Source organism: Python bivittatus, unplaced genomic scaffold, assembly GCF_059951505.1.
Source record: "Python bivittatus isolate LINGU-HERP-01145 unplaced genomic scaffold, Pbiv_v1 ctg000270_np1212, whole genome shotgun sequence".
NCBI classification, from domain to species: domain Eukaryota; kingdom Metazoa; phylum Chordata; class Lepidosauria; order Squamata; family Pythonidae; genus Python; species Python bivittatus.
Genome location: NW_028277050.1, coordinates 575,535 through 589,832, shown reverse-complemented (window position 1 = coordinate 589,832; position 14,298 = coordinate 575,535). Strand labels below are relative to the sequence as shown.

Genomic DNA, 14,298 nt, shown 5'->3' with positions numbered 1-14,298 from the left:
TGACTCTGGCGGACAATCTTGACGCCCAGAGGGGACAGGCGCGAAGGGCTGGCGAGGGGAGCGGGCGCGCGGGATAAGCCCGCTCTTTTGCGCACACGCCGCTCTTTCCTCCTTTTCCCGGGAAAGTCGGCGTCGCGGCTCAGGGCAGCGCCATTAGCCTGAGCGAGTGGGCAACGCAAGACACTCTGGCGCCAGGTTGCTGTGCGGGGGGCGGCTGCTGCTGCTGCTGCTTCAGTCGCGCTGCCAACCAGGAGGGCGGAAGAAGCGAGAGAAAGGAGCGCCATGGGGGTGCCCCTGCCTGATGCGAAGGGCCGCTTGGGCGCTCTGTGGAAGAGGCTGAGTTGCAGCCTACGAACCCTTATCCAGACCAAGGGCGGGCAGCAGAGCTGGGACGAGATACACCTGCTGCAGCTGAAAAGGTAAAAGCGGGCTGGGGGTGGGCGGCTGCTGCTGCGTCCTCGCCGGCAAATGAACAGCTGGACAGGATAGCGTGCTCCAGGTTGCAGGACCCTCTGTCTGCACGCGCCTGTTCTGCCACTGCTGAAGATTCCGCCAAGGTATCTTCCTGCAGCTAGAAAGCTAGCTAGCAGTGGAGGGAAATGATAGGGGCGTTCAACTCTCTCTCTCTCTCTCTCTTTGACGATTTACAGGTAAAAAAGAACAACTTTTTTCCTTGTAGGCTACAGAAAAAAGGCTTTTTTCCCTTTGTTGTTACCTGGGGGAGTGCTCAGAAACGGCATCCCCTCTCTTTGCAACCTGCTCAGGTCAGGATTCTGATTCTGCTCTTCCTCCTTGGATCCGGAAGAGTCCTTCTCAGGTCCCAGCTGCTGTAGCACAAGGGCCATAGTTGCATCCCTGAAGCCAGGTCATTCTTGCAGGGGGGAAAGTGAAGAAGAGTCTTGTAACACTGACAGAATGAAACTTTTACAACAGCAAAGATTTCTACCAATCTGGATGCTGGGGCTGCATCAAAAATCTTTGCATGCAGGCAAATACTTCAGGAGCAATCTGATACACATCTGTCTGGGAATAAGCCCCACTGACCTTAATAATGCTTACTTCCAGATTGATCGCTTTAGATTACAGTCACAGTATCAAAGGATCTGAACTGACTAACTGCATAATGCTGCCCCAAATCAATTGCCTTAGATGACTCTCTTACTCTTGCTTATAAAAGAATGAGCTCTGGACTGGTTTATCAACATTTTTATAAAACAAGTTTGTAATCGCCAGAGTGACCCTTGCTTCGTGGTCAAAGCTTTACAGTGATGCCAGGGTTGTCCATACAGAATTGGTAGACAGTTTCATCCTGGGTTTCAAAGTATTAATTGCATGTAATGTTTTTAAGGGAATCTCAGGCATTTCATGATCATTATTTGGATTTGGAAAAGCAGCCATAACCCTGGTACAGATCTCTTATAGGGCTGTGTCTTTGCATAGTTCCCAAATCCCAGAAAATTGGTTTTTGCAGAACACTCTGAGTGATCATGCCTTTTCTCTTCCTTCTCAACTGATTGGTGTGAATGTAATGCAAGACCAGAGGATGGAGGAAAACTTATTTTGAACTGAATATAAACTAAATTTTTGGACCTGATGGAATCACCTCAGATAGTGGATGAAACACATTTAAATTTCTTGTGAAAGCACCTTTAGAGTCATGTTAGAAACTTTGGTATGAATAAAACCAATTAAAAATCTACATCAGCCTTCCCAAACTTGGTGGGCCTTCATGGTCAATATTAGTTGAGAATTAGAAAAAAAATCTATCTTACATAATTGGAAAACACCAGTTTGGGTTGCTGCTTCAGGCTCTTACAAAGGCAAACATATGACACCATATATCTGTTATCTAAAGTGGCCTCTGCACCTGAGTGGCCATCTCTGAGTATATAGGGCAGTATTGTCCAAACTTGGCCACTTTAAGATGAGTGGACTTCAACTCCCAGAATTCCCCAGCCAGCCATTTTGGCTGAGGAATTCTGGGAGTTGAAGTCCACTCATCTTAAAGTGGCCAAGTTTGGACAACACTGACATAGGCAGTAATTGCTGGGGTCTTTCAGACTTGGAGCATTATTGAAGGGTTAGTGTTTTCCAGAAAGCATCCAAAGCATTTATTTCATTGAAAGCTTCCACTCATCCAGTAGCTGGGATAGAATAATGTTGATCAGATTTTAAATATTTCTATGTTGAAAAATTGCCATAAATACAATATACAGGCAAGGGAATAACTGGCAGAAAAGCCAGGGAAGCTTACAACTAATATTAGAGTTAGGCCATTCAGTCTGATGTTTTTTGGTACAATTTGGCTTTTGAAATAATTCCCATTATTTTGAAGTGGCCCATTTTGTAATTGACTGCAAGTTAAATTTGCATTTCTGCTCAGGTGTAAAAATGTCTAGGCTTAATAATCAGTTAAATGATGAATAAGGAATCCATTACTTAATAGGAAACACAAAGCTTATATTCCTGACTTCAGTGCATTTAGGATTACTGGCTGCCTGAGGCAGATCCTGAATTTAGTTACTAAATTACGGAAGAGCTAGCAAGGAGATTCCCAGTCACCTGATTCATGAGTTGCAGTATTAAAGGCTATGAATCCATTGATGAAAGTCCTCTTTGCTTACAGGCTAATGATCTCTTCTGAAGTTCTGTACCATACGTACCAAGACATATATATTATTTGTGAGTCTGTGTGTTTCAGCCTAATCCTGTTCATATTATTTCAAAATTAAATCCCACTGAGTTGAATTAACCTTATTCCTGGTCATTATTTTTGGCTGCTATTCTTCACAGCTATACTTCAAAGCAATTTCATATTTAGAGTCCAGATGCCATTGTATAATAGAATTCCTGAGTTCTTTAAAACTGGTCTACTACACACAAAGTAGAATGCATTTGCAAAATGCTAGACTTTAGACAACTATTAATTTGGCACCTTCACACCCTCATTCCAAATTGTATTTCTCCATCTATAGGATGAACGAATGCGCTTCACCATTGCTAAAGGTATGCAACCTGAATCAGTGTTGAATATATACAGTACAGCACTATAGTGTGCTGTGTGAATTGTATTGTTGTGAGTTTGGGATTAGCTGCCTAATACAAAGCCAAATCCAAGAGTTATGCAGTTAACTCCACACTTGGGGCAATAAAATCATTACTTTCCTACAGACGTAGACTCTGTTGCATACCTGGCCATACCATGTATTTGAATTAGTTTACAAGGATTTTGATACGGGTGTGCCCTCTCCTTTAGATTTGACTATGCCTTTTGTTTCCATTTGAATTGTTTACAAGGTTATTAAAATGAAGAGCCCAGGGCTAGTTGCAAGCACAGAGTCAACTGCTTTACTCTTTAGAGCTAGATCAGCCTGGAATTTGCCTAGAGAAAGGGAGATGCTTTTATCTGCAATTTCAGTAAATTCAGTTTGCCCTCTAGTGATAATTATTACAAGTGGATAAAAACTGATGGCTCCTGGGGGAATGAGATTTAAACTTGTGAGCCTTAGTATATATTTACATTGTGCTTATCTCTACGTGGTAAAGCTGTTGAAAGTAATGATATTGCCCAATGGAAAACATTGTGGACTTGGAAATGATAGTGGTCCCATGTCTCTTTGAATATCTAATTCCGCTCTCAGCTTTCCTTCTGAAAGATGTGAGATCTGTAGAAAATATATGACTGCTAAAGTTGCTACTTATGTTGTTGTAATTATTATCGTGAACATTTAACCTAGTTGATGAGATATGAAGGCACAGGTTGGGGTATTCCAGACAGGTGTCAGATGTAAATGGAAGATTATGAGATAGCGGTACTCTTGGGGCATCCCAGTTCAAGAATATAATTTGTGGAGTCCTTGGTGCTCTCTGAGCTTAGTTGTTTGCTTGCAGATGTTTCATTCCCCATCTTGGTAACATCATCAGTGCTGGCGTCGCATCAACATCAATGATGATGTTACCTAGTCAGGTAATGAAACATCTGCGAGCAAACAACCAAGCTCAGAGAGCATCAAGAACTCCACACAGTTCAACCCTGAGCTACAGATACTCTCTTCTAATATAATATGGGTTTGTCCTAAGTAAGATTTTGCAAACCTTCCAAACAAGGATACCTGGTGGGGTTTTTAACCTAGGTTTTCTCAATCCATCACACATTAGCTCCTTTATTAGGGATAATTTCAGTCATAAATATTAAGCACATTCTTTTTATTTGTGGTGAGATTTTAAAATTAGATAAACTAGAAATCTTGTTTAAAGTACAAATTCAAGACCAGCTAATACCAATTAGCCATGCCCTGATAATTAAGTGATCTGAATACACCCTATGCCTTGCAGGATCAGATCAAGGTCCATTTAAGCTAGGGTTACTTGCAAGCAATATATCAAAATAGCAAAAGCTATATGGCCCATACACTCCATTGAGGTACTGTGCTTCTACTGTTCTGAACCAGGTCACATATTTATCCTCCCTCTATTTACTTCTCATTCTGTGTATGCCTTTTTATGGTTTTGTGTCTTTTGATTTGAAGAGTGCAAACAATCATACTACAGGTAGACCTCACTTAGCGATTGCCTCATTTAGTGACCGCTTGCAATCCTTGCATTTATGACCTACTCAGGTCTGTGGAGCAAAGGAAAGCTGAAGAAAGATCATAAGCACAGTTGCAGTTTCACTTAGTGACCACTTCACTTAACTACCAAGTTGCCGATCCCAATTGTGGTGGCTAAATGAGGACTACCTGTACAGAACAACCCTCTCAAATGTGGTACTTCCAAATGTGTAGGGATGATAAAAGTTGGGAAATGCAGTCCCAACTCATGGAGGGTGCCAGGTCAGAGAATCTAGATATATAGTTCTGAAAAGGGTTTCTAAAAATTCTTCTCATGAATGGGACCTGAATATTACTGTGTCTCCAGAATGGGAGCAACTGAAATACCTGTAAGTAACTCAACTTCATATGCTGACATCCAAATTCAGTTGTTTATTTCCTTTTCCCATCAACTACGGTTGTAAAAATGGACATGTATGATATAATGATGTCATGTTACTTGGGAGGTGCTGCTACTGCAAAATTCATAAAAGTAACACTCAGTGTTCTGTATAGGCATTTGAGTACAATTCCATATCACCACAAATGCATAGTTGCAAATACTTGCATTGTATGAGATGAAGTTGGGTTCCAGTTATCCCATTTTTTAAAACACATTTGTTACTTTAGTATACAAAAATGGGAAAAAAGAAAATGATATAAAAAAGAAAAAAGGAAAAAAAAACAAGCAGAAAACTAAACAAATTCATGTTATAATACATATAAAACAGCTCAAATTGTAAACATAGCCATAAATCTTAACCACATGGAATAATGTTGACCAGTCTTTCCATTATGTCAATAGAGAGACAGTTTATAATTAAAGAGCAAACACATATCAGTCCAAGACAATAAATCTGGAACTGCGCTACCTTTCCATCATAGCAAACTAAACTCCCATTTTTCAGTATATAATTTAATAACACACTGATCTCTTTTCAAAATAACAAGCAGGGATATTAGACCAAAATGAGACAACAATAACAAAAGTCTGTGTCGTATGTGTAATTGTCTCTTCTATAATTTTATACTTCCAGCATAAAGAAGTTGATAGCTGGCCTTTCTAAGCATTCTCATTTTTTAAATAATAATTTTATTAAAGATTACAATTTACAACAATAAAAACTAATGCAAACTAAAAACTAAAGAGAGAGAGATAAAAAGAAAAAATTGGTGCCGAAAAGAAAAGAAAGAAAAAATCGAAAGAAAAATAGAAAAGAAAAAGTAAGAATAGTAAAGAAAAAGAAAGGAATATATAAAGAAGTGACTTCCCCCTTCACTGCAACAAGTATAAACAATTTTAGTAACTTATCACCTTCTCTTAAAATACAAGAAATGATTTCTTCTTCTCATATCCCATCTCTTGTCTATAAACAAATCCATAAAGTGCATTGTCATTTCAGTCCTGATGTCAGCAAAGGTCCATTAAGGGTTACCAGAGATAACAACATATCTATTTTAATCTTGATCAAATAAACCAACTTTATATTCCTTCCTTTTATTTCTAATGATCTTGATCTTTAGTCCCTTCAAATACTGTCCTCGAACTTGATGTTTTTTTTAAAATGTTTTCTTTGTCCCTTCTCACAAAATTCTTCAAAGCTTTAAGAAGCCTCTTTTGTAAATCCAGTATAGGAAAATTATCCAGGTCAAGTTTTAATCACTCTTGCTGTTTATTCCAGATTTTTTTTTTAATCCTTAGCTTGTATTTAAAACTTCTTTCGCTAAGGATTGAAGGAAACTCTCCCAGTATTTTGGGACTTGTCAATCCAAAGGTTCCTAATAGCTGAAAACAGTTAACAAGCAATTTCTGAAAGTTTCTGATTAGAAAAGGAAGTACGTGACCCCAGTGTCCTTAAAGGTGTTGACTGCAGTTTGAGCAAAATGGCTGTTTCCTCATCTCCCAGAGCTCTAAACCCACCGGAGACCACTGTCTTGTGGTCTTCTCGTGAGAAGCAGCTGTCTGGAGCACTTGTGGGTGATCTCAAGTCCTCTCCTTGTCCAGAGAGGAATTACGAAGAGACAGTCTACTCACCAGCTCTTTATTCCACCACAGTTGTTGGTTCTGCTTCTTGTGGAGCCGTCTTCAGATCACCATTTCTTCCTTGGAAGTCCACCTTTTTAAGTATTCTCTGTGGTATTCTGTAAACATGAGGGGAGGGGGGGAGGGGTGGGATCTTCAGCTGAATTAATTCTATTTTAAGAGCTTAAGAAACATGCTTAATATTCTTTAGACTCTTAGCCTTTTGATTTTAGTATGCAATATTCCAATTCTTTATTCAAAAGATCTTGCAAATGACCAATCTTATTTTTTTATAGACAAGATAATTAAAGCAGTAGATGAGCTTCAGATACAATCATTCTTCTTAAGTCTGGTTACGGATTGCCACTGGGGAAGGGAAGAAGAATTCCAGCATCAAACAGGAACTGTCCATAGTTTCTGTAATTAGTGACTCATCAGTACAATTACTTTTATTTATTTGAGGTTTTATGGCTATTCTAACTAGTAACCTATTCATTTTCACAGAAGCTCTTGAAATACCTACAAGATAAGAATCTGTGGGGCCACCTTAGATATTGAGGGTTATTTCTAAATGGCAAATCATGGCTAATTAGGATCTTGGTAGAGTTTACTTTTAGAGCACAGAAGTCCTGTGGCCTACCGAATTACTAGCAGGGAGTGGACAATGTGATACAGGGAGCTAGATGTAGTTCATTCCTGGCTTACAAATTACACTGATTGATGAGTCCTCTGCAAAGACAAAATTGTTGATGAGTCTCTTAATTTTAGAACTATATAGCATAGTTTGGGTTAGTATAAAACTTTAAAATATTATATATTACAACCTGGTCCTCTTTGTATATGCTGGAAAGACAATTCTCAGAACTCCCAGCTAGCATAATGACCATACCAACTAGGGAATTTTGGTTGTTGTAGCCACAGCATGTCTAGAAGGTACCTGGTTGGTGATGAAATATTCAAATATTTTCTTAAATCGCATAGTCTAGGAATAGCTGGTCCAAGAATATAATTTTCCCAATTGTGTACTTCTGCTCTTAATAAATTCTTGGGGGAAGACTTGTGCTGTGCTGTGATTTGAGATACTCTTCTTTAAGAACATGGCCTTCTATAACTAAACTGATGCCTATGTGCCAGTATTATGGACTAAGGTTGAGCAATAGGGGAGCCCTAGAAAATAGTTGCTTGCTCTCACTTTGAATCATTTCTATTGGGAGTTTTTGTTTGTTCGTTTGTTTACACATTCATCTATTCCTTCATGTCTTTCCTATTTCCTTCACTCTCATCTTTTCCTACCTTTCAAAATATTTTTCTCTGGAGTCTCAGTTCCTATTTTCATATTTTAACTTGCTTTCTGAAGAGAAACGTGTTGAATGCATAATGTGCAACTGCCTTATGATTTTTTTAATGCTAAAATAAGTGTATTGCGACCTCATTCAGAGAGAGACCATTCCATGCAGTGGAGGACATGAATCTTCTCCCCCATACCAATCATGAATTTTATAAAATTCACAAGAGGATTTATAACAAGAAGTAAAACCTCTATCAAGGCCAAGTAAATTGTCTTTTTCTTTTTTTGAACTGAGTATGTGGGGCCAACATTATTCAAAAAAAGTGTAAGTAAATACATTTTATTATTGTAACCATAGGTCATCACAATGTAGCATAGTATAAAATACAATAAAACAAAATAACAATAAAATTAAAGTAATAAAAAGAGTGTTAGATACAAAGAGGTCAAAACAAAATAAAGGTAATACTATGATGAAGACCTTTAAAATGTATTTCTGTGTCTAAATGACTGCAAAGCAAAAGTAGGAACCTGACAAATAACTGTTGGAAACACGTCTGCAAGAAGATAATTCAACCATCTGAGGTCCTTTGAATTCATCTACCATCAGTAATTTGGCCCTGTTCTCATTGTAAATGGGACAGTGGGGGCCATAGTAAATAATGTCCTCCACTTGACCAGCATCACTGGGACAGAGATGCTGTTCAACAGGGCACTTACAAAATCTCCCTTCAAGTTACTGCTGAAGGCATGGTCTGCAAGTGAAGGAATGTAGAAACCATTCTCAGTGGGGTGCTGGTAATATTAACCAGATACTGGAAGAGACTTTTATTATTTTTTTATAATGATGAAACCAAAATGCACATTTGGACGGCTGTGCTTCAGTAGCATCTTTATTGGCATCCCTTTCAAAAAGCTTGTCTCTAATATGTTCTCTGTTCCAAGAGCTAAGTTCCCTCAAAGGGGTAGGAGTTATATTTGTAGGACAGGCAACAAAAGTTTGGTCCATTGATTGGTCCATCTCTAAGTATTAGAACAGAATAGAGACTCTCCTTACTTCTATCTTCTGATATAGAATTTTAACTCCTTCTTTAGGACTTAAAGAGATTTAAAATATTAGACCCTGATAATCCTTGGTGGCAGATGTGGCTACCATCAAAGATCAACTACCTTTCCCCAACATATTCTCCATCTCTCATTTTTGGGAGACTTTACAGAGGAAGAAGTTGGTGGAGCCATGTGTACAGTATTCCTCTGAATTCATCCTTAGCAGACCGAAGGCTGTCAGTTTTCTGAGTACATTTGATGTTTGGTTTGGTTTCCTGAACTTGTTCACCTGATTCCTGACATCTGGAAATGTGACTTTAATTGCTCCAGGAAGAATGTTACATTATATACTAAAATCCTGGTTTATGGATATTTATATTTATATGTGATGCCATAGAGTTTATCTGGCCATATGCCAGAAAGTTAAACAGGAGAAGGCTCATACTTGTGATAGGAAGAACAAGGTGATTTTTTTTTTTATATGTAAGAACATATGAAAACTAAGATAGAACATTCCAGCAATTGATGCCAAGTGTATTGTACACACTCTTTACTCTTCTTTTAATTTGCCCAGCTCTAGATAGCAATCCTAGCTCATTGTGGGTGATCTCAAAAAGCTAAACAAGGTTGGATTTTGACAGATGGGAGAACAACAGGAAATGCCCCTTCTGTAGGCTAGTTTGTGCTGGTTGGCTAGTGTTTAAGGTGCTGGACTAGAACAATCCAGATTCAGTTCTATCCTGAAAAGTCACTAAAGTTGGGATCAGTCGCTCTTTTGCATTCTAACCTACCTCAAAAATTGCAGCTATAGGAATAACATGAAAGGAGATCCCTTTGTAAAAGGCGGGATATAAATCTAGCAAATAAATACATAAATAGACTGGTAGTGGGGGAAAAAAATCATTCCAGAAGACAGTGGCAAACCACTTCTGCACTGTTACTGAATAAACAGCCTGGCTGTATTCAGGAAGTCACCAGGAGACAAGATCAGTTTGAAGGAGAAGTTACATATTGTCTTGATTCAGAGCCTCAATTTTAAAAACGCTACCTTTCCCAAGCAGTCCTTTATGCTTTCAGACGCAGGTATAAATTGCTTTTCAAATAAAAGAATCCATTATTTTAAAAAATTTCCTCCCCCTACCATTAAAATATGGTAGCAAAAATGTTTCCTTATGCCTCTGCAGTGTTCATTCCTTTCAGAGTCTTAGCACAATGTCCGGGATGCAAATGATCCTTGGCCACTGCCAAGGTCATGTAGGAGGTTTGTTTGTTTGTTGGTTTGTTTACTATCCTTCTTTGCCAGCCATTCCTGGAGGCTGGAGGCAGCTAACCACAAACAATTTAAAACAAATAAGCCATGAATGATGGATATTATAAAGCACCCTTCTCCTGCGCCAGCTGAAAGAGAAAAGTTTTTACAAGTTTCTGGAAGCACAGGAGGGATGAAATGGGCCAAAGTCCAGCAATGGAGAAAGCTTGCCTCCAGGGCCCCATCAGATGATAGTCCTGCAGGGATGGGACCTGCATATACTGTACTTGACTATGTGAGATCTAGTTGGATGGGTAGATGAACCTCAGAGGAAGCAATTTCTCAAATAACTAGGACTAGGGCCATGACAACCAGCACCTGGAATCGCAGTGGGAAGCCCACTGGCAAGCAGTGGAGCCCTCAAAGCATCAGAATCACCTAAGTATATTGGGGCATACCCATCACTGCCTGGGCCGCCACATTCTCTACCAGCTGCAGCTTCTGGATGACATACAGGAGAGAAGAAATAATTGAAGAAGCATGCAAGAAGGAAAAGAAGGAGACTGCTGAGCAAGCAATGAGAGGGAGAAGAGAGACGGTCTACATGAATTGGGTGTCAAGGCTGTGGGAGGTCAGATAACAGGTCCAGCCAAAGCCCTGGCCAGAGAACACTAGATGCAAAGCCTGGAGAAGGTTGAGATCATTTACTATTGCCTCCTCTAGTTACTCATGGCTAACTTTTAGGAGTTAGCTGTAGGGATATATTTGAATGAAATAGTAACATTGTTCTGCCCTAGTGCCATTTCCCTTATGAGATCAGTGCCTCCTCACTGATTTTCTTAGCAGTTTTTTCCCCATTTAACCTGGTTCTAAATAAAACATTTCCTATCATGTGTTTTACTTACTTAATACACAGGCATCACCCATAACCTTTTGCACAGAGGAAGGGACTTCAGGAATGGGAAGCAGAGGGATTCCCCAGAGAGGGGAACCATTACTGATAACGACTGCCAGTAGTGAAGTTGGCCTCTATAAACATCACCAAGCTGGTTTCAAGGAGAGAATTGCATTTTGTCTTATTCTTACCCAATTCGCAGGAAAAGTGTGAATGTTTTTACTAGGCTTGGGTGAAGCAGCTTAAGTTCATCTTGACAAAGAACCTCATGCTGTGAATGTCACACAACACTCTTCATCGAGGTGAAGAGTTGTAAGGCCTCACTTTGATTTTCCCCAAAGCTATTCCTGAGGTGGTGTCTGCTCATTTAAGAAGCCCTGACAGATGTGTTTGGTATCAGTATTTCATTTCATTTTTTTTTTTTTTGTATCCAAAAAGCAAAGTTCACTATGAACTCTTAGGGTTTCTCATATCCTTTGGAAATCACATCCAAGGAGTGGAAATCTATTTTATCTGTCAGTTTTTTAATTTCCAGTCATACCTGTGTAAAAACTGAATGCATAAATCAATATATTTTTTCTTTATTTTACTTCAAGGAAGCTATATCTTGTTCTCTTGTAAAGAAAAGTAACTCGGATTTATCTCTTTAAAAGCCAAGTGGCCTTCTGCTCCCCTCCTCTCCACAGCTTTTCCAGATGTTAAAAGTCCAAGTGTACAGTATGTTGATTCTCAGCAATCCCTTTCTGCTAGATTCCCAAAGTTAATTAGACCAGTAATTTGTTATCCTTGCTCTCCACACTGGTATAACTTGGGGCTTCAGAGGCAGATTTCTCTAAGTTCCATGGTCTTATATTGCCTTTTTTTGGTCATTTCATGATAATTCAGAATTTTAAAAGCTGCTGTCTGACATTTCTGAAACTAACAAGTTTCACAAAGCTGGTCAGCATAATAATCCTTGAGGACTTGCCATTGTTGGCACTGGCTTTGTTAAATTGGTAATTATTTGTATTGTAATTGTGTTCATGGATTGATCTGTACAAATAAAATAAACTATCAGAGGAAGCATGTAAAAAGCAGGACAGTTTAATTTCAAATTAATATTTGAGCAGCTGTTGTTGTTGTTGTTTAGTCATTAAGTCGTGTCCGACTCTTCATGACCCCATGAACCATATTGCGCCAGGCCTTCCTGTCCTTCACTGCCTCCCTGAGTTTGCTCAGTTTCATGCTCATTGCTTCAGTGATGCTATCTAACCATCTCATCCTCTGCCGTCCTCTTCTCCTTTTGCCTTCAATCTTTCCCAGCATCAGGGTCTTCTCCAAAGAGATCTCTCTTCGCATTAGGTGACCAAAATATCTGAGCTTGAGCTTCATTATCGATCCTTCCAATGAGCAATCAGGGTTGATTTCCTTTAAGATTGACTGGTTTGACCTCCTAGCAGTCCAGGGGACTCTCAAGAGTCTTCTCCAGCACCACAGTTCAAAGGCATCAATTCTTCGGCGCTCGGCCTTTTTTATGGTCCAGCTCTCACAGCCATACATTACTACTGGAAAAACCATAGCTTTGACTATGCGGATCTTTGTCGGCAAGGTGACGTCTCTGCTTTTTAATATGCTATCTAGGCTTGCCACAGCTTTCCTCCCAAGGAGCAAGCGTCTTTTAATTTCATGGCTGCAGTCTCCGTCTGCGGTGATCTTGGAGCCCAAATAAATGAAGTCTGTTACTGCTTCCATTTCTACCCCTTCTATTTGCCAGGAATTGATGGGTCCAGATGCCATGATCTTAGTTTTTTTAATGTTGAGTTTCAAGCCAGCTTTTGCACTCTCCTCTTTCACCCTCATCAAGAGGCTCTTTAGTTCTTCTTCACTTTCTGCCATTAGGGTGGTATCGTCCGCATATCTGAGGTTGTTGATGATTCTCCCTGCAATCTTAATTCCGGCTTGTAATTCTTCCAGCCTGGCATTTCTCATGATGTACTCTGCATATAGGTTAAATAAGCAGGGTGACAGTATACAGCCTTGTCGTACACCTTTCCCTATTTTGAACCAATCGGTTGTTCCATGACCGGTTCTAACTGTTGCTTCTTGGCCCGCATACAGATTTCTCAGGAGACAGGTAAGGTGGTCTGGAATTCCCATCTCTTTAAGAATTTGCCACAGTTTGTTGTGATCCACACAATCAAAGGCTTTTGCATAGTCAATGAAGCAGAAGTAGATATTTTTCTGGAACTCTCGTGCTTTCTCCATGATCCAGCGAATGTTGGCGATTTGATCTCTAGTTCCTCTGCCTCTTCGAAACCCAGCTTGTACATCCGGTAGTTCTCGGTTCATGTATTGCTGAAGCCTAGCTTGTAGGATTTTGAGCATAACCTTGCTAGCATGTGAAATGAGTGCAATTGTGCGATAGTTTGAGCATTCTTTGGCGTTACCCTTCTTTGGAATTGGAACGTAAACTGACCTTTTCCAATCCCGTGGCCACTGTTGCGTTTTCCAAACTTGCTGGCATATTGAGTGCAGCACTTTAACACCATCATCTTTTAGTATTTTAAATAACTCAGCTGGAATACTGTCATCTCCACTAGCTTTGTTGTTAGCAATGCTTCCTAAGGCCCACTTGACTTCACTCTCTAGGATGTCTGGCTCAAGGTCAGTGATCACACCAGCGTGGACATCAGGGACATTAAGATCTTTCTTGTATAGTTCTTCTGTGTATTCTTGCCACCTCTTCTTAATCTCTTCTGCTTCTGTTAGGTCCCTGCCTTTTTTGTCCTTTATCATGCCCATCTTTGCACTAAACGTTCCTTTCATATCTCCAATTTTCTTGAAGAGATCTCTAGTCTTCCCCATTCTATTGTTTTCCTCAATTTCTTTGCATTGTTCATTTAAGAAGGCCTTCTTATCTCTCCTTGCTATTCTCTGGAAATCTGCATTCAGTTGCTTATATCTTTCCCTTTCACCCTTGCTTTTTGCATTCCTTCTTTCCACAGCTATTTGTAAAGCCTCATCAGACAGCCATTTTGCTTTCTTGCATTTCTTTTTCTTTGGGATGGTTTTAGTTGCTGCCTCCTGTACAATGTTACGGACCTCCGTCCATAGTTCTTCAGGCACTCTGTCTACCAAATCTAATCCTCTAAATCTATTCATCACCTTCACTGTGTACTCACAAGGAATATGATCTAAGTCATACCTGAGTGGTCTAGTGGTTTTCCC

General features: G+C 39.6%; 1 protein-coding gene across 1 annotated transcript in view; it reads left to right on the top strand.

Moving 5' to 3' along the window:
- The first annotated feature begins 282 nt into the window (after positions 1–282).
- LOC103049736 (transient receptor potential cation channel subfamily V member 6-like) overlaps positions 283–14,298 on the top strand; it is a 36,194-nt gene continuing 22,178 nt past the window's right edge. The window contains exon 1 of the mRNA XM_088138613.1: positions 283–419. Within this exon, the coding sequence (XP_087994739.1) occupies positions 283–419 (137 nt within the window). The remainder of the gene's footprint in view (positions 420–14,298) is intronic.